We start from the raw sequence: 21,052 nt of genomic DNA on the forward strand, positions 1-21,052 counted from the left end.
TATATTTTCTCCACTGAGATAAACCCCATGAAAAATAATTGTTTTCCTCCCTCTGCCACTGCAGTATGGTGATAGATTCGATTACACCATGGTAATGTGTTTAACCAAGTTTGTTGACCAACTTTCCGAATATCATGTCATGACTGCGTAAATCAAATCTAGCTAATAGTTGTGTAGTCAGTAATAAACCCTGGACTGGATCTATTTTTGTCTCACCCATTGAATATCACAACATAATTAGTTAAATCCACTGCCACTTCCTCACTATTTTGGCAGTTAATCGGATGCATGAAGTAAGTAATGTAATTAGATGTGTAGAGACCAATTTTAGATATCTCAGTCCCAGATATTTAGTTCTCTCTAAGCCTAGAAGGCCCTAATAGTTCAAACAATAGCCACACTTGGAGAGCTGTCTTACCTGCTGGTGCTCTCTTTTGGCAGGATGTAGGAAAGTTCAGCCCCAGCGCTGCTCTCCAGGGTGGCATTGGGCACGTACATGTGGACCAGGCGGCTGATCTCGGATACATTACACAACGCGTCTTTTACTATCACCATGTGGTAGCCAGCACCTGAGAGACATATGCAAATCAATGTGTAACAGTTTATTACTATATACAACTCTTTGTATGATGCTTTCAGTCATCCATATTACATGTGTAGTAAAAGCAATCTAAGGCATTTTAACTTATTATTAATATTTAAGATGTTTTACCACCCATACAAAGGGCTGCAATATGAAACTTGTACAAATGATACTAAGGTCTGGATGTGAACTGAAGAAAATCCTGTCACCCCTCCTCCCACCCCCCAGTTTATGCCATGTTTCTCCGCACCGTATTTGTTTTTGAGGAAGAGAGGTGAGCCACAGCACTGGAGTTCCCCACCAGCCATGATAGCAATGCGGTCTCCCAGTAGGTCAGCTTCATCCATGAAATGCGTGGTGAGAAGGATGGTGCGACCTCGTTTCTCGCCCTGCAAAAGATCCCATGTGGCTCGCCTGGCTGATGGGTCCATGCCAGAGGTAGGCTCGTCCAGCATAACCACCTACAAAATAAAAGTCAATAAATGTGACTATTCCTCCACCAATAACTCCATAATGTGCTGGACATGGATGATGTTTCCCTGTGTAGCAAAAAATCGTTGCTGCATTTTCAGTAATGTGCAGCCTCATAAAACCTGATCAGTATTAGCATGTAAGCAAATTAGTATGTAGGCATGGATTATATCAAGAGAAAGATTACTGGTTACTGAAAGACTGTATTAAAAGAAAAGAACTGCTGGTATTGCTGGTACAAAACAGATCAATGAGAATTTAGACAACAAAAAAAAATCATATACTTCAGCAGTTCCATCAGCCCCAAGGTCATTATCAACATTACGATAATGATTATTAACAGCCACCTGATCTCCCTGAGGCAAAAACACATCAGTGAAGCACATGACGTTTACTCATCATAGTCCTGTACATTCTGAAAACAACGGCTGACCTTTGAGTCTCCAATAAGTGCAATTCCGATAGAAAGCTTGCGCTTCATTCCGCCTGAAAGGGTCTTTGACCGTGCATTCTTCTTATCCTCCAGATTTAGGATACGGATGATGCGGTCCACCTCATCTGGAATCTTTTCACGTGGGTAGCCCTTCAGCTGGAGAAACAAAGTAGAAGAAATAGTGGAAGTGAAAAAACAGAATAAGAGTTACAGTTGAGGCCAAAAGTACAGCTGCATAAACAGTATGTAAAAAGCCAAATCTATGTACATGTAACAAAAATATTCAACATGACTGTTAAGAAATCCTATGCAACCAGTGAACCATAACCAGCTTTATGGGGATTTCTCATTGTTAAATCAGGTCAATACTGCATTATCTTTTTGGTTATCTATTGAGCTTTCATTTCTTACTATAATAATGTATAAGTAATGTTCCCTCACTAGAGCATTTTACAAAAAAGTTGTGGATTGGTCTTAGACTTGTGTGATGCTCCAGAATGCTCCAGCATTGAAACTCAGTTTTTCACAGCTCCACACATTTCATATTACCATACATTTTCTGTGTTAAGTCAATTAGGGTATCTTTTTTATTTACATAAGAGGTCATTTCAAAATAACAGCAATTAACAGATTTTATTTACAATATGAGATTTTCAGTGGGTCAAAAGTTTACATACACTTTGTTAGTATTGCCTTTTAATTGAATCAATACTTGAATCAAATGCTTAGGGTGGCCTTCCACAAGCTTCTCACAAAACTGGAATTTTTAATCATCCCACCTGACAGAACTGCAGTACCTCAGTCAGGTTTGTGGGCCTCCTTGCTCACACGTTTTTTTTTTGTTTTTTTTTTCAGTTGAATCCACACATTTTCTATGGACTTTAGGTCAGGGCTTTGTGATGGCCACTCCACTAGTCTCACTTTCTTGTCTTTAAGCCATTCTGTTTGGAGGTATGCTTAGGACAGGGGTGCTCACACTTCTATGACAAGAGATCAACTTTATTATTAATGGTAAGTTCCAACATGTAAAATATGCACATACACTCTAAATTTGGAGTTTGAGAAATTATTTTGAGAGATTTGTTCTTATTCAAATAATGTTATGCAATCAATTTTCATTCAAAGAAATCACAAAAGGAGAGCCGGCGAGTCGAGCTGGCAGGTAACGCGTGATGATTCTCACCTGTGTCTTATTACCGCCAGTCTACTTATTTGTGTCTCTTTGTGCGTTCAGTAGCTACTGCATCCAGAGAGAGAGAATGCGATATAGTTGGTGGGTCTTGCGAGACACGCACAAACGCATGCACACCCACCCACATGCGAAAACTTGAGCGAAAGCTGTGAGTAAGGGACGGACCCATTTCGGTTGTTTTGGGTTGGTTGAGTATTTGAAAGTGCGCTGAAAAGCGTGGACTTAATAAACATGAGCCCAGAGCTCAGCAAAAATTCCACCTGTCTCCCGAGTCTTCTATCACACTCTCACACACCAGGGTTCTACATCGACCTATTAAGAAGGTCAACCAGTGGTTGTTTTGCGATTGAAGTAATGGGCATCCCTGGCTTAGGATCATTGTCCTGCTGGAAGACCCAGTTGTGACCAACTTATAACTTTATGGCTGATGTTTTGAGGTGTTGCTTCTGTATTTCTAGATAATACTCCTCCCTCACGATGCCATCTATTTTCTAAAGTGCACCAGTCCCTTTTCAAGCAAAACACCCCAACAACCTGATGCTACCACTCCCATGCTTCACAGTTGGGATGAAATTCTTCAGATTAAAAGCCTCATCCATGTTCCTCCATGCATAATGCTGATCATTATGGCCAAACAGTTTTGTTTCATCTGACCAGAAAACACTCTTTCAAAAGTCTGATGATCACCTGCAAACTTCAGTCTGGAGTTTTTATGTCAGTTTTAGAGTAAGGGCTTCTTCCTTTCACAATAGCCTCTCAGGTCATGGTGATGTAGGACTCTCTTAATGGTGGGTGTATATACTTTGGCACATGATGCCTCCAACTCCTTCACTAGTTCCTTTGTTGTTGTCTTGGGATTCAGCTGACCCTTTCAGAGCAAAGTTTGTTCACCCTTGGGAGTACTATTTAGTCCAAACTAAGTTTAGTTCAGATCTACTAGACTAAGTGTGTTGTAGCTTATCATTTTCACAGTATTTTGTTAATGTATACCTCATTTATACAAAGGATGTGCACAGCATTACAACTTTAAAATGTGACAGATAAAGTACATATGTAAGAAATAAAATATGACAGGATGTGCTGTTAAATAACCAACTACAAGATGGTATGAATGAGAAATGACCCCAAAGTAGATTATTTTGCTACAGTATAACAGCACGTTCCAATGGTTTCATTCCTCCTGTAACACAGCAATTTGTCAACTATTACATTTTGACATGCCATAGTTTTTTATAGTTACATTTTATGTTGCGGAACATACACAAAACAAGTTAGTTCCTGTTATTCCGTTAAACAAGTTAGTTCCTGTTATCAATTAGTTCATGTTATCGACAGTCACTCCAGCCACTCTTTCTCTCTCTTCAAGTTAATAAGACAAATGAACTGCAGCTTGTCATGTTACCAAGAAACTGGAAAGCACACAATCCTCTGTCCTGAAGATCTTCCCATGGCAGAATACTTGCTAACTGTTACAAAGTGCAGACACCCAGACTTCTTCCATAAAAAAAAATTCTCTTTATAGAAAACATCTCCAGATCAACAACTATATGTCCGTTAAACAAAAAAACACTTTTTAATCCATGGATTATTAGTCTTATTTTATGTGGACATATTAGAATGAGGATCCAGCACTACTGTCAGAGCCATGCTGTTATAGAACATGAATCAACACCTTCTGACCAATCAGATTCAAAAGTTCAATAGTGGTGTGGTATAATTAAAAACTAGCAGCTGCAATAATTTCATACCTTTCTGAGAAAACTGTAGGACACAGTGTTGTGTAAGGAACTTAGAGAAATCTTCAAGTGCAGATGGTTAACAGACAAAGAATACATTTTGTCTGGTATTGTAAAGAAGTCAACTAAAGTAATAAGCCATGAGAGGGTGTGCCTTATAATGAGTACCTATAAACCCATTATAAAATCACTGTACTGCACACCGTTGAGTGGCTTACTGCTTATAGAAAAAACAAAGACAAAACAATATGATAAAAATCTAGTGTATAATCAATAATGTAATTTCTTATTAATAAAATATGCAATAAACACTTTCATCTGCCACACAGTGTAGTCTGTTATTATTACACTTTGGTTGCTAAGCAACATAACGGACAAAGATTAAGGAATTCTATAGAAAGAAAAATGCGTTTAGTGTAACAGTTTCATTGGTTCAAAACCTGGTGCATTAACACAAAATTGAATTACTGTGATGCAGTCACAGATGTGTGTATACCGGGGATTTTACAACAGCTTCGAAAGCAGCTCAACAATAACTGTCAGTTCCACCTAATTGTGAAACTGTGACACTGTGACAAGCCTATTACCAAACATATAATGTTAATCTTTACATCTGCAGTGCTTTATTTACCTGAGTATTATTTACACTTACATGTCTATGTCTGCATGTCTGAAGGTTTGTTAGGAGTAAAATAAAAAAAATTACTCTGCAGAATAACATTATAGTATGGCCTGAAATAATCTAGTAACTATGAATAGATTTTTGATTTCTGAGGCTAAAAGGAGGAAGACAGTCACCTGGGCATAGAAAAGCAGATGCTCTCGGACCGTGAGGTTGTCGAAAAGCACATCGTGTTGTGGACACAGACCTAGGCTGCGGCGGATCAGCGCCATATCCTGGCATATATCATAGCCATTGATGTAAGCTCGGCCGCTGCTGGGAGGAAACAAGCCTGAAGAAAACAAAAAATAATGCACTGAATGAGTAGGAAGCAGGATCATATAAGATCAGACTGACTGGAAGGAGAGGGAAGTTGAGGTTTTAGACCTCTGACCTCTATCATAGGATCCACTGATTTAAATCACACTTAAGCAGCTCACCAGTCAGCATAGACAGTGTGGTGGTCTTTCCAGCGCCGTTGTGTCCTAGCAGCACTGTGATCTGGCCTTCAAACATGTTTAATGTGAGATCCTTCACTGCTTCTTTGGTCTTATTGCCCATTTTAAAAACCTGTAGTGGAGAAAATCTCAGTTACAGCTAAACCATTATACAGACTTCAAAAATAAAAGCAGCTCCTATGCAGGTCATAGTGACCATGTTTACACACTAGACGACACCATCTGCCATCGAAATAACACACACATTCCATGGTTCTTAATACCTTGGCCAGGTGCTTGATTTTGACCCCTGAGACTAATCCAGTTGGCTCTTCTTCAATGAACTCGCCCTTCAGCGCTTTCTCTGCATCCTCTTCCTCCTGCTTCTCCTTCAACAGGGCAACTCTAGGACTGTTGCACCAGTATGAGGGCTGTGGTAGCAAGTGTTACATGTTAAAAAATATCTATACAGCTCTATTAAAAACAAACACTACCTTCTCATTTGATATATTGATATATATATATATATTGATATATACCCCTGAGCTTTGAACTGTGCACCCAAAGGAATATCCCATGCTTAAATTCATTAATGTGATAGTGCTGGGCTATTAACTACACTAACAAGTGAAGCTGTTAGGTTTAAAGATTTCTGTTTCTCTTTTTCTGTTTTTCAATTAAAACCTAATATAGTGTTGTTGGATATGGAGGGCACTTTGAGGGCTCAACAGATGCACCAAAGAAGGCAATTTGGGGGTTATAGCTATACAATTTTTTAATAATCACTACTAAATTTACACCACAGCACAGAATTCTCAAATCTGATTGGTCAGGAGGTATTAATTCATTTTCTATAGCAGCAGTTCTGGCAGTAGTGCCGGCTGCAGGGCAAATCACAGGTTTCTATTAATGCGCTTGTTCTAAAACATTAGCGCTTCTAGTAACTAATTCACAGGGACTTGTTTTGCTCCACATAATCTAATACTAATAATAAAATGAATTTTTATGAAAATATGCTGTTATTTAATAAAGAAAACCTATGATTGTTGATATGATCTGTAAGGAGATGTGTTTATCATTTATGGAAGGAGTCTCACATGTCTATGTTTTGTAGTCAGTAAGTTTTTCGACATGGGAGAGTCTTCAGGACAGAGGAGTTTCTGATTTCTTGGTAATCATGACAAGCTGATTTTTTTTTTGTCTTATTAACTTCAAGAGACAAAACAATAGAAGGGGGTGAGAGTACAATTGTTTATAACTTCAAAATAATTTAGAGTGTATACAAACAGAGTGATCCTGGATCAGATTTTGTTAGATACACAGAAAAAGACACATAGTTAATTTCTGTTAAGAGAGAATGTGTGTATGGTAGGAAAGAGGAAGAAAAAGCAAAAACCAGAATAGAGGTAAATGTAAAATCATCATTTTCCAGTCATGCTTTTTTTTTGCCCAATCCATTTCTAAACAAGCTTTGGTAATATTACAAGCAGTAAGGTATCAGAACTTAATCAGCACCTACCAGCATGAAAAAGTACCATGGTCGTGGCACTCCATACTCGCCAGGGAAGACAGCCTCGATGTACCAAGCCACCAGGCTGTAGAGTATGGCATCCAGCAGCAAGAGCCCAAGAACCTGAGCCAGTGAGAAGTCATCATCCACAGTCACAGGCTCAAACAGATTACTCCACTGGATCCCCATGCCTGATTGGAATAGTCAGTATAGAAACCACATATGTGCTAGACTGGTTGATGGAATTACTATATTGGAGAATGGGGGATTAAGCCATAAGAACTTATAAAGTACAAATAAAATCATGGGGAGCTCATAAAGTCTTACCTTTGGCTTCAAACATGCCAATAAGCTGGGCACCCATAGCCATGGCCACATTGGAGATGAGACAGGCAGACACTTTCTGAGCGTGGGATAGCAGGTCATAACGCGGCCACAGGAAGAGGTATGGCAGGTAGCTAAAGAAGTACAGGAAACCACTTGCTGCTGCTGCAACGTTAGCTGTGAGAGAGAGAGAGAGAGAGAGAGAGAAAGCAAGAGAGAGAGAGAGGGGAGAGAGAAAATTATAACGCCAATAATTTATGAAGACAAGACCTATCTGTTAATCTATCTATCTATACTACTACTATATACTACTATATGGCCAAACGTATGTGGACACATGACCATCACACCCATATGTGGGTCTTCACCAAACTGTTAAACACAACTATTAAATGCATAAATATAACAATGAGATTTAACAGGAACAGAGCTGAAATTATAGCCTGTGCAAATCAATGGGAAACCTGAGGGTTTGATTTCATTCCGATAAGTTTCTCAAAATCAGGATGGCACTGATACATCTCTTGATTCGTTTAGTTGGAGTACATAATAATCATTTGCCATAATGCGTTTTACCTTCTGCTGCTTTATTTCCTTGGACATATCTTGTATTCTCCTTCGTATGGTGTCACTGGAGATTGGGATTTTTCCACCTACTCTGCGGTAGATTTGCGCTGAGGATCTTTCTGCTCATGTTCACTGTGGCACGTAAAACAAGATCCTCTGCAACTGTGTGGACCTTTATGCAATGAGCGAGACTGTATGATGCACAAAGTGAACAGTGCACACATTATTGATAATTCTTTTTTTTTTGGGGATGTGTGCATTCTTTTGTAAAACTCAACAGGCTTGTCTTTAGGGCTTGAGTGTTTTGTCTCTTAATACCTTCTGAATTTCGATGGTTTCTGCAGCCAATAACTCACCACACAAAGCACACTGTGGTCTGCACAAACCATGCTGGTCTTGTGTGCACATAAAGCCATGTTTTATGTAATCCAGGTTATATTTTTGTTTACCTAGCAGAAACCTTTACCTTTAATATTTTCCATTCTTTCTGAGAAAGAGGGAATTTCACTCCATCTATCCATGTAATTACTAATTATACACAGATGAATTAGTACCAAAATTGACAGAATTCAACTGAATGCACAACATGACAAATTTTATTTTTTCCTTTTTTAAAACTAATATTTGCTTTATTGTCATATTTTTCCATGGTTTTCCATTTTCTTATGTTTTATCCTTTGCATTTAGCAACGTTTTTTCTTCTTCCCAGCAGTCCATGACCCACTTTTGGGTTGTGACCCACCATTTGAGACACAGCTACATCACATTTTACTTTTGTGTTTTCTTCAGATTGACCAGACAAATGGCCAAAACCCCACTAGGGCAAAGCTGTCAGATATTTCTTTCCTTCTGTGGACAATTTGTTAACAAAGGTGCGTGAGCGCACACACACACACATGCACACACACACACACGCAAGCACACACAGTTCATGTGGCAAGTCCATGTGATATTCCATGTATTTTAGGCTCTCGACTATAAATCTTTACATCCTGCAAACTACAACATGCACACACTCTTTTCTGTTTGCTGCAGCCACGTGACAGAGCCACAGGTGCAGAAAGGAGACGAACAAGAGAAAAGAACAAAATGATGACAAAATGGCCTTGTGCTACAGAAAAAGAAATTTCTCTGGGTTATTTTTATATCCACATACAAGTGCAAGCACAAAAAGGTTCTCAGGGCCTCCTCACACTTCATAATATGATATTCTGAGTCAGAAGAGGGAGAACTAAGACAGCGCAGATATTTATTAAGCCCCATTTGCAGCCTGTTTTCTGGCTGTGGGAGGAAGGGAAGTGCTTCACCCCTTCATAGACTGGAGGAAAAGAAACTGCTCTTCCCTGCCAGAAGCCGGTCTGTTTTATATTACACAAAACTGATTCATATAAGCTTCATACAACACAGAGGTGATTCATTTAGGAGCAGTAACTCCTTAGCCTTAGCAAAACAGTTTTTTTTTTTTTAACAAAAACAACCATTGAGACAAAAAGTGGGAAAGTGGGAAAGTCATTGAATTATTAATAATGAAATTAAAATACCACTGAATTAATAGCATTGAAATATATTACCTTGAAAACCACACATCTGTATTCATATATTGAAGTAAACTCCTTGAAAATTCAAAGTAGTTTTATTTCAGAGTTCAGAGATTCATGGTTTTAAAAAAAATCATCTATCATCTATACAATTTTTTTTTTCAGTGTTCACAAATGCAGATTCAATAATTTAGTTTTGAGATATATATATAAAAAAAAACTATTCAGGTTGCTCATTGCCATGCTTAGAGTCAACTAACTTCAAAAATTCACTTCAGGAAAAAAACAGAAGTTAAGCATCAGGGTTACGCAGGGATAAGCAAAAGCACTTGAGCATGGAACGCAATGAACTGATATTTAACCAATCAGCGCACTCTCTCCTATTCCAGGCTCAAAACTACTTCGAATTTCAAGGAGGTTAATTCAAAACAAATAAATACAGACGTGTGGTTTCCGAGGTGATATATTTCAATGAATTCAGCAATGTTTAAATTTTGTTATTAAGAATTCAGTGCCCTTTAACATTCATATCTTTCCTTTTTGCTTACATCGGTACACAGCTAATAACTTTAAAATACATGACCTGCTCAAAGGTTACTAGCTGGTTGTGCTAGCTTGTGAGCATTATTTTTCATCTATTATTAGCCAGATTTAGCAGTAAATGACATGATCCCATAGACTGTACAAAAAAAAATAATTCTCTTTTTTGAACTGTGTGTGGATTCAGGTCACTTAATGCTAAATTTGGCCAACAACAGATTTAAAAAAATACATAAGTACTAGCTAGCACAATTTAATTCGCACACTGCTAGTAGTTTACATTGTTAGAAATGGTAGCATTTTTGGATAAGCAGTGTGTACCAGCACTGCTCAACTCCTTCCCTTCACACACCATATCCCAGAAATCAGCAATAACCACTTGTAACCTGATACATCCCCAATGAATTATTCACGCACCAGGGACCTGTTAGTGATACAGGAGCTAGGGCAGTGGTGCTCAAACTAGTCCTCAGGGATAAACGGTCCACATTTTCGCTCTACGCCAACTTACACCACACAAACATAGACAGAAATGTGGATCATCTGGCCCTGAGCTAAAGCTACAAATGCCTCAGTAACATATATAATGCCTCCCTATCCCACAAATGAGGTTTCCACCATGACAGAACAGTCTGATTCATTTTACTATTCTTTTTCCCCATCAGGAATAAGGTCGACATATTTGAAACTCTTTTGTCTAAAAGCCAGTGCACAGGTCCAGCGCTCTGAAAATCTTCACTATTCCTGCTAATTTTCTTCGAAATGTTCATGCATGTGGAGGAGGACAGTTAGTTCTTTCCTTCAGGTGTTCAGCTGCCCTTTGACATTGTATGAACAGCAGTTGATGCCCTGGCTGGCTTCACGTGTCTCAGAGGAAGCACGTATTAGCCCTCAACCTCCCTGCTTGGTACCTATTGTGTGATACGGGAGCGCTAACTAGTTGGTGAGAAATTTACAAAATAACCAGTGTATTATTTTGCAATGTATAATGTATTTCTGCACTGGTCCTACTGATCGACCAGTCACCATAAAATATAACTAAACATTCAAAACCCTTTTAAGATCTACACAAGCACAAAATAACATGGTTAGAGGTCAACAATGGCAATCTATGGCACGTCCACACTCCCAGTAGCTTCTCAGATCACTCATGCACCTCACATACTGAAGCCTATGTTCTCTTACATTCACATTTGCTCATTTGGCTGATGCTTTTATCCAAAGCGACTTACAGTTAGCCACGGTACAAGTGAGCAGTTGCTCCAGGTAGCTTGGTAATACTGGGATTTCAATCGTAATTCTTCTGATCAATACATTATATGGCCAAAAGTATATGGACACCTTACCATCACATCCAGATGTACTTGCTGAAAATCTCTTTCCAAAACCATGGGTATTAATACGGAGTTTGTCCCCCCTTTACTGTTAAAATAACCTCCGCTCTTCTGGGAAGCACTCTAACCACTCAGCTATGGAGCCTTAAATGTCCAATGAGACCTGCTGATCTACCCTTTCATAATGTTTCCTATTTTCTGTGCTTTTTAATTGATTATTCACAAGTATTTGATCTGCCAGAAATAAACTCTGCTTATGAAAGAAGAAGAAAGTGTTATATACAATAATAAGTCAATTCAGATTTCAATTTTAGTCATTTAAAGCCCCTAAACTTTGCAAAGTTATTTCATTAAAAGGGAATTTCATCTAAATTCCCTATTAGGTTTTTCTATCTGATCATTACTCACTGCTGGATAAATCAGTTAGCTTCATAATAAACTTGACCTGGTCTTGTGAACACTACAGCTAAAAACAAATAAAGCAGATGAACTTGAAACTGAGACAGAACAGTTATGCTGATGGAACAAGGTTCACCTGAAGTAGCTGTTTATGACGAACCAGGTGATGGTTCTTTTGCTCAGATTACTGTGCTCAGATTATGGAAGGGATTCACACACAATACCACATATTCTCTAAAAAAAAAAAAAAAAAAAAGGAGTCTGAAGAAGTTACCTCTGGAGAAGAAGGAGCTGATCATGAAACAGAAGCTGATAGTAGCCACGGCAAATGCAAGGAAGAAGACGAAGACTAGTGTAGGGTCACTATAGGTCAGCACTGCTCCATTTGGACTCACCTTTAAAATCAAGAACACAATAAGACATGCTTTACAAACAGTCTCATACAGAGATGTCCAAATCCAGTTCCTTCATATTTCTCCATTTCTAATATTTGTTTCATTTCATCATAACTTCATGTTAAGTTCCAGATAACTACTTTATAAGAGGAACTGAATATGGTCCCGTGTCATTTCTTATGATGGCACAAAAATTGAAGCTGGACAAACCTCACTAGTCACAAGTGAAAGGTTAACCTAACACTGGGTAAACAACATTACAGCATGATAAAGCCAGTGAAGGCAAGTAAAACTCACCTGGACACAGAAGAGCAAGGTGACAAAGAAAATGGAGATAGAGAGGAAAAGGAAGAACATGAGGAACCAGGCACTCCAGTGCAGCCAGTTGCTCAGACCCATCATTCTCATGTATTCCTGGAAAACACATTGTTAAAAAGCCTGGTCTTATTCAGAAAGTCCATCATGTAGCACACTCATAACAGATAAATGGCATGGTTATGCATCTTCTCCACTTCTCCATAGGCACACCTTGAGTTTTCTTTCCTTCTCCTGCACTATGGCTCGGACAATGTTGAGGGACGTGTAGGTGAAGCTGAGCACCAGCAGGAGGGGCAGCTGGTTCTGGATGGCCAGGATGAAGACATCATAGATGAAAGCTGGGTACGGGAAGCGTGACAGCACCACCCATGTCTGCGTGAAGAGGGCAGTCGCCGCTGTCCTGTTGTAGGCCTTCATGATGGCTCGGTCCACTGCATGCTGGACCATTAGGAAGCCCTCACGGTAATAACCTTTTTACATACAACAGCAAGAAGTTTTATTTGTTACTTCACTACAGAATGATAAATGCCTTCTGTTTAATTGGTCCATTGATTTGTTCTTTTGTGAAGGCCAGGTTAATACTTGATGCATCACTAAGTAGAAGCACACTCAGCTATGACTATGCTTACACATGATCAGCTGCATGCTCAAAACATCCCTGTCCATCAGGTTTCCATGTCAACTAGTAAAATGTTTAGCAACTTTAAGCTGCTAGACAGTGACAAATGTGTGTCCCAGAACAATTGGCATGGAGTCGTTAAATATATAGATGAGTTCTGTAAGTCTCTCTTCAAGACTTTCTCCCATTGTCGTGACTTTTGTCACAAGCTGCAACACCAAATCAAAAACTATGGTCTCTAGATTATTTACTTATTTAGAAGAACTAGAATATTGGTAACATTACAAGGTACAAGGTGGGAATACACCACAAATCGTCAGTCCATTGCAGGGCACCATTCACACACACACACACACACACACACATTCCCATACTCATTCACACCTAGGGCAATTTAGCATAGCCAATCTGCATACCTGCATATATTTGGACAGTCAGAGGAAATCACAGAACCCAGAGAAAGCCCACGTGAACACGAGGAGAATGTATGAAACTCCACAGGCAGTAACCCAAGATTGAACCCAGGACCGTGGTGCTGTGAGTCACCAACGTTACCCACTGCACCAACACGCTGCCCATTAGAAAATGACTAAGCAAATATAATCTAGCATTGTTTATGAACAATCATTGTGAAAAATAATGAAAAGCAGGTCCATGCTTATCCATGTCCTCTGCCCTTATTATTTGTTGTGGTCAAATAAAACCCCAGCATAAAGGGTTTCTAACTCACTCAAAAAACTCAACAAATTATAGTCATGTTCAGACATGACTACAGCACAGCATATATGTCAGACATGACATAGCATCAGCCAGTAGCCTAAATGTTGTATGTGATACCCACTAATCACTTTCTTGTGTTTACCAAAAGGAAGGAAATAGTAGTAAATTTATTCATTATGTTTATTCATTATGTTTTGGAAAAATCAGACCAGTGTAATTAATTAGAAAAAAGCTGCAGTAGATTTAAACAGAAACGAATGCGGAAGGGGGCAGTATTCAAGAACATCTGCGGGAGCAGCCAAGTATGGAATTCATAAAACCAACCCTCCCACAACTCAAATTAAAGATGTTCAAATTACAAAGCTCCTTTACAAAGTCTCTTACAATTCCAAAATATTAGCAAACCACCTCAAACAAACGATCGCCTGAAATATGAAAATGTATTACACAGCATGTTCTAAAGCTACCTTCAAATGCTTTTCACGTGGTCCTATTTTCGTTCGTTCTGCATTGCACTGCTATTGTTAGCTACATCTGGATAACATTTCCTATACTCTAAAAATGCACAGTTTCGATGGCTTCATAAGACAAGTCAGGTAATAAAAGTGTATAAAAATATTTTAGAAAAAAAAATGACGTTTGAGGGGTGCCTACAGAGTGCCTTCATAACACATTCATAAGCACTGCATAAATATTTTATAAAGCAATGCTGGTAAATTTCTGAAAATGTCAAAACGCATAAGATAGTATTGGAGGTTTTATGCAACTTTGTCTTTTTTATGCGATTGTCATTATGAGTTGACTGATTTAAATACTGTGCTACTGTATATTTTTAAGATGGATTAATAAAAAATACACAGTAACACAGTATCTCAATCAGCTCATAATGATAATTCCATGTAAAGACAAAGTTACATAAAACCTCCAATATCATCTTCCAGTTTTGACATAAGCCTTTCATAAATTCTCCAGCACTGCTTTATAAAATATTTATGTAAATGCTTATGAATGTGTTATGAAGGCACCATGTAGGTAACCTTCAAATCATGTTACTGAAGAAATAAAAAAATACCTATCATCAACAACTGAAACAGTTTTCCTCCATGATAAAGGAAAAGGGTAAAGGTCAGCAACAAGCAGCAAACCTGTGCTTCTGAAGCTCTCACTTACAACATGAAGGGATGTTCATGTCAAGATGAGAACTCAGATTTTAACGGCATTATAAGAACAGAACATTATTTATTAAGTGAGCTCATATAACCTCAAGTGCTGTTAATATTTCAGTGTGTAGCTTGTTTGCTCATGGAAATGCACGTCAGTACATGAAGAGAAAGCAGAAACAGTCCTTACTGCTTGTTGTGGTGGCTAACTGATTGATCAGTGATGACTAAGCCATGACTTACCTTATGCTATTGACTGCTGAGGACTGAACTCTTGTAAAGCAATCCATATAAACGCTCACTTCTAAATTTACTCTTATGAACCTAGCAATACCAAAAGTGCCAAAGCATTTAAATGACTGACCTGGAGTGCCCCCACGAGAATCATGCTGCTCTCGAGGTCCAGGCAGCTGAATGAGGGGGAACAGGCTGAGAGTGTGCCAGTTAAGATCACTGTTTGGATTCAGCTCTGATTTTTCCTTGGAAGGAGCATTTCGGGGATTATACGAGAAGCGCAAGTGATAACTGACCTGCGAGAGAAAGGAAGGGTAACCAAACAAGGCAGAAAAGAAGAAAAATATCATGAAATATTAGGAGACAGTTACTGACGGAATTAAAACAGGAAAAAGAGATGGCACACACCCAGGAGCATTGATCAAAAGTCTGGCTCCTAAACTCGGAAAAAGAGAACTGATCCAGAACCAGCTCTCACACTTTAACCATATGACTCTCCAGCAAGGAACCAATTTGCATTTACTGTTAATACCCTGGCTTCACTGTGAACAATAAGGTCATACAGTGGTTGTGCTGGCTGTGCAGTAAACTGACACCAAGACATGAACCCAGAGAAATTATTCAAAACTAGTTCCAAAATAACTCAAGCACACTGGTTCTAAAGGTCAAATTCCTAATGCTTTGTTCACGGTTTTGAGTGTGTGACACTTCATGATTACTCCTTACACAACACTGAAACAGTCAATATTTTATTAAGATTTTTTTTTAAAACAGGTTCAGCAGGGAGCAGGGTTTTGGTTTTTAGCATTAAGCCTTTACCTGAAGTGGGAGAGGTTCATCATCCTGAGTAAAGGAGTGCTCAAACACCACTGCTGCCAGGATCTTTGCTGATTCAGGGTCTGTCTTCACGAACTCTTCGAACTGATGCTCAGTCTCAAACCCACGCACTGGAGAAAGCAAGCAAGAATAAAGGGGTTTTTTTTATTTACATTACAATATGTTTTAGCCATAAAATAATAACTATTAGCAAACTGTAGAGAACTTCACTCAAATTGTAGGAACAATTTAATGCTATAATTACGGTAACTCAACCTTGCCTTTATTCTCGGACTCTAAGGATATTAATTCTAAGGACTAATGTCTAAGAATTAATAGCTGTTCAATTTAAAGTATCATAACACAGCATTAGGTATTAGTCAATCACAATAAAAACAACTACTAAACTATTAAAGCTGCAGTAAGCAATGTTTTATTAAAAATGCATTACTCTATATCTAAAAAATATTACTTTAGCTGTTAATTAAAGCTGTCTTGCTAGATTTGGCACGAATGTGCTTGAACTAATGTGGCACACCTCATCATGCACACAACATGCATCATCATGGCACACAAAAGGTCAGATGACTATCAGTGCCAGTGTTGTAAAGCCAGTGTTTGACGAAATGCATTAAAATAAAAGGTAGAACATGGAAAAATACTTCAAAAGAGCTCTAGTACACTAGAAAGCTGGCGAGCAAAAAGGACCATCGCTCTCAATAAGGGTGAAGGAGTTTGTTTTGCTCTGGTGCCTCAATTCTTTGTTCATGCTTGATCTGCACCCCTACTTCCATCCCCGACACTGTGGTGCGCCTGTGTGATGCTCTGTACAACGTTTCCAAATTATGCACTGCTGCTTTAACTAAGCAAAATGCTTTCAATCTAAGCCTTAACAATTCCAGAGGTTTCTAATGTTTGTGAAATATCTATTGGTGAAACATGAATTCTCAGCATATTTTAGGGACAAGTTAAAGAATTTACAATGTCACAAAATGCAAATTTGGGTTACTATTTTAAGTGTTTAGATTTGGTTCAGCATTCACCAGGTCCTCCAACCACTGGATGCGCTCTGTGAATCACATCATCTACAGTATGTCGGTGTTTCTTACGGTTAGAGCTGGGCAATATGTACTGTTTATACAATTCCTAATGATTCTGCTACAAGTTAGGAATTTTTTTTAACATGCTTTACTATCATGGTTTTTTTTCCCATATATTAGGAATTTGTCCTGTGGAGTCCTTACATATTAAACATGTTAAACAGCAATAACAATTACAAATTAAAATTACAAATATTTCTGTCTCCAGGCTTGTTTTAACTGGAGAGAGAGTGGGTGAGTGAGTGAGTATGTGATTGTATGAGTGAGAGAGAGGTCTAAAACTGTTGTCCACAAGAGTTACAGCCAACAGGCAGAAAAAGATCAAAACAATGAGGACAGACAGGTTCCACAGTCTGATTCCCTTTGTGGAAAAAAACAAAACTAGCCTGTTCTGTCTGCTTTGACTGCTTCCAATTTACCTGTCTTGCCTGAGGCGCAACCCTTGTTTTCCCTCATTTCTGTTTGATCAAGAGCAACAGGTAACACCAGCTTTTCATATGTAGACAAATGAGAACTTAATAGTTACTGCGCATGCTCAGTAAAAAACTGAACACCTGACAGGAAACATTCTAGAGTATAAGCTACAAGCTCAGCCTGCAACTTGATATCAACCCTTAAATGACAAAGCAATGAAACAATATCCATGGGCTTCCTGCACAGCCTGTCTTCACCCAAGCAACTAGCTCCATCACATGATCCAGTTTGATTGAACTGGACTGAACTGCAATATCAGGAAAATAAGCGCTTTTCCCTTCCTCTTTTCTAGCATAAGACTATGTCAGCTCATTTCTGAGCAGCTGAAAACTCTGCTGTTTTATTAGTAAAATAGAAGTCACCTTGTGAGTTGTAAAACAGCCCTCTTTGCTGTTAGTACAAAGACTAATTATGGTCTGATGGCATGCCCTATACATTCTCCATGCAGTGCATTAACTACACACAGCACAGAGTACTAAACCAACATGACTCACCATACATCCAGGTTCCATTATCTTCACATTTTCAGGCCTTTTTACAAGAATTTAAAACAATGAAGACTTATATAGAATTATATTACTTATAGAGCATCATGAGTGCAAGCTGTGTCCTTTTCCTTTTCCTGTAAGCAGGATAGGTGATAGGGGTCATGAAAGTCTTAGAGAGCCACAGTTCCGTTCATAAATGATCTAACAAACATGCATTAATACAACAGCTACTGGAATCTAATGTACAGTTCCTGGACCAATATATCAATTGCAAAAGTTCCCCCTTCCTTCACATGACACACCTGAGGCAAGTAACAAGCCATTACCTATCTGATACAGGTATGTGGGGAGCTGGAAAAGAACACAGACTGAATGATTAAACTGTTTAAACTTTTGCTCTCTCTGTAGTGGCCTCACCAGCACTGATGAAGCCATGGTCCAGGCTGAGCTGCACGTCTTCAGCCACCTGGCGTACTATGCTGGAATTTGCCGGCACATAGGCAAGCTGCAGGCCTGAGGGCAGATGAGCAGGAGGCCTTTCCAGTAAGAAGCTATCGTAATGCGTGGCATTGGGGTAGTTGGTAAAGGACACCTTCTGACGCAGTACAATCAGGATGGCGGAGAACAGTAGGGGCAGTGCGATCTCCACCAATGTCACCAAGATCTGACGTTTCTGCAGGGACAATGAGAAAGTGTAAGATAGAAAGTATATATAGAAGATACATATCTACACTACAGAACACTCTCTATATATATAAAATTAAAAAAAATAAAAAAATAAAAAAAAACATTAGACCATAAACCTGCATTGTAAACTCTCAAGCTAGTTCCCTTAGCTGTTTGTAGTGATGAACCATATAGTTGTTATTGTTATGGCATGTCTGGACAGGTTTGCACAATGCAATTGGAGACTGAGATTGAGAAACTGAAATCCCACAAAAACATCAAGTGGGTTTTGACTGTCATTCCTCTATATAGCTCATATACATTGGAACAGTGTGAGATGCAAAAAAAAAAAAAAAATAGGACAGCACAGTGTACATTAACTAGACATGACAACAGAACAGTGTTGTGTGGAAAAACTACTGACTATGAGGACAAGCAGCAAGACTGGCTGAAAGGCAGCATCAAGAAAGTGTCTCATAATAGTAAAAAGTGTCCCATAGCAGCATTATAGAGTGCAGGTGTGCAGAGATGGTTGTGCGATGGAGTTTTGGGGAATGGTTTGGTTACTCTCCGTGGGTGGTGGGAGGCAGCAGTGTATTCAGTATTCTGACGGTCTCAGGGAAGAAGCTGCTTCAAGTCTATTTTCGAGTCTGGTGGTGGTGCCACGGATGCTCCGGTACCTTCTGCCAGATTGCAGGAGGGTGAAGAGTCCATGAGAGAGGTGGGAGGCCTCTCACTGCAAGGTCTTTTGCAGTCTGAAACTGTGCAGTTCCCATAGCAAACAGTGAGACAGATGGTCAGGATGTTCTCTGTTGTCCCCCTGTAGAGGGTGGCAAGTATGGGGGTGGGGGTTAACTCTCTTCAACCTCGAGAGGAATTGGAGATGCTGCTGGGCCTTCTTGCATAGACAGGTGGTGTTGAACAGTAATGGACTGAGCACATAGCCCTGCAAAGCACCAGTGTGGTGCTGGAGGTGGCTTTTTGTCCAGGTGGATGGCAGTAGATATGGTGTCTTCTGTTGAGCGGTTAGGGTGATAGGCTTACTGAAATGGGTCCAGTGTGGTGGTTTATGTGTTTCTACCTGCTCAAAGCACTTCATGAAGTGTGAATGCAACATGCCAGAAGTCATTGAGGAAGGACACAGATGATTTCTTTGACATAGGGATCATGGTGGTCATCTTGAAGCACACTGGGACAACTGCCTGGCTGATCAGCACATTCCCTGAGCACCCGGCCTGGTACGTTGTCAGGACCAGCAGTTTTCCATGGGTTAACTCAGGACAGAGTTTTCCTGATGTCCACTGTGGACAGGCAGAGTACTTGGTCTGTGGAAGTTGGGGTGGTCTTCCCTACCGGCACATTGTTCTGTGCATCAAACCCTGCAAATAAATCATTCACTTCATCTAGGAGCGAGGCATCACCATCACCACAAATGTTGCTAACTAAGTATGATTTCTTCACATGGTCAATGCCATGTTTTGATTGTTGTTGGATAGCTATATGCCATAGTGAAATGGACATAAGCCTAATCACTTCTGTAGTCAGATACCGACTGTTAAAATGTCGTGATGGACCTGCACAGTAACACTGTCATCAGAAAAAAAATAACACTTACAGACTCTACAGACAGCAGAGGAAAAGTTGTAAAATATTTAAATGACCTAATGAAAAGACATTAATAACAATAAATGTAGTCAACACAACAGAACTCACTGAAAAAAATCTAAAATGATTTCCCTACTGATGTAAGAGGGAACACAGATCAATTGAAGAGACGAGGATGAGGCTCATGTTAAAATGCCACAAGTGACAAGTGATGAGTCGGAGACTGACGTGAATGACGCTGATAATCAAAGTGATCACTCATTTTCTACTGTAAATGCATAACTAACTAAAATTTAGCAGTAACGTTTTTCTATAAGTAGACTGATTTATAAATGTAGAGGTAGGCAGGGTGTCATTCAGTGGAGTCAGAATTGAGTCTTTTCTCCCTTTTCACTTTTGGACCAGATTTTAAAATGTTAGAACTTCGGATTGAAGAGCATGCAAAACGGAAACATATTTCAGTTCAGAAAAACCTGTAGCTTTCAAAACTATATTTCCAGAAGCAGTTTCATTTAACATGGGCTGAATCCCAAGTGGCTCCCTATCCACTATACAGTGCACACTGTATAGTGAATGACAGTGTTATAGGAATGATATAATTCACTTTGTACTCAAAAGAACTCCATTTGAGATTGGGCCACAATGGTGACAGCAGTACTTGAACATTGTGGGTGGAAATGTGGATTTCCTCAAATATGTACATTTTATGCACAAAATTTTAATAGTATTCGA

The 21,052-nt window shown here is 39.1% G+C and overlaps 1 protein-coding gene across 2 annotated transcripts in view; it reads right to left on the reverse strand.

Moving 5' to 3' along the window:
• Positions 1-21,052, reverse strand: part of abca3b (ATP-binding cassette, sub-family A (ABC1), member 3b) — a 49,521-nt gene that overhangs the window by 21,612 nt on the left and 6,857 nt on the right. The window contains exons 1-15 of one of the 2 annotated variants that reach the window (XM_053239110.1): positions 18,467-18,572; positions 18,056-18,092; positions 15,991-16,118; positions 15,302-15,467; positions 12,649-12,908; positions 12,418-12,534; positions 12,000-12,120; positions 7,351-7,524; positions 7,033-7,214; positions 5,798-5,944; positions 5,517-5,646; positions 5,214-5,368; positions 1,488-1,643; positions 834-1,044; positions 419-569 (exon numbers count right to left, since the gene is read on the reverse strand). In XM_053239110.1, coding sequence (XP_053095085.1) covers positions 419-569; positions 834-1,044; positions 1,488-1,643; positions 5,214-5,368; positions 5,517-5,646; positions 5,798-5,944; positions 7,033-7,214; positions 7,351-7,524; positions 12,000-12,120; positions 12,418-12,534; positions 12,649-12,908; positions 15,302-15,467; positions 15,991-16,118; positions 18,056-18,062 — 2,105 coding nt within the window. In that variant the 5' untranslated portion in view covers positions 18,063-18,092; positions 18,467-18,572. Of the gene's footprint in view, positions 1-418; positions 570-833; positions 1,045-1,487; positions 1,644-5,213; positions 5,369-5,516; positions 5,647-5,797; positions 5,945-7,032; positions 7,215-7,350; positions 7,525-11,999; positions 12,121-12,417; positions 12,535-12,648; positions 12,909-15,301; positions 15,468-15,990; positions 16,119-18,055; positions 18,093-18,466; positions 18,723-21,052 lie in introns of those variants that run through there. The other variant, XM_026916431.3, reaches the window with a different exon arrangement.

This window comes from Pangasianodon hypophthalmus, chromosome 13, assembly GCF_027358585.1.
Source record: "Pangasianodon hypophthalmus isolate fPanHyp1 chromosome 13, fPanHyp1.pri, whole genome shotgun sequence".
Classification (NCBI taxonomy): domain Eukaryota; kingdom Metazoa; phylum Chordata; class Actinopteri; order Siluriformes; family Pangasiidae; genus Pangasianodon; species Pangasianodon hypophthalmus.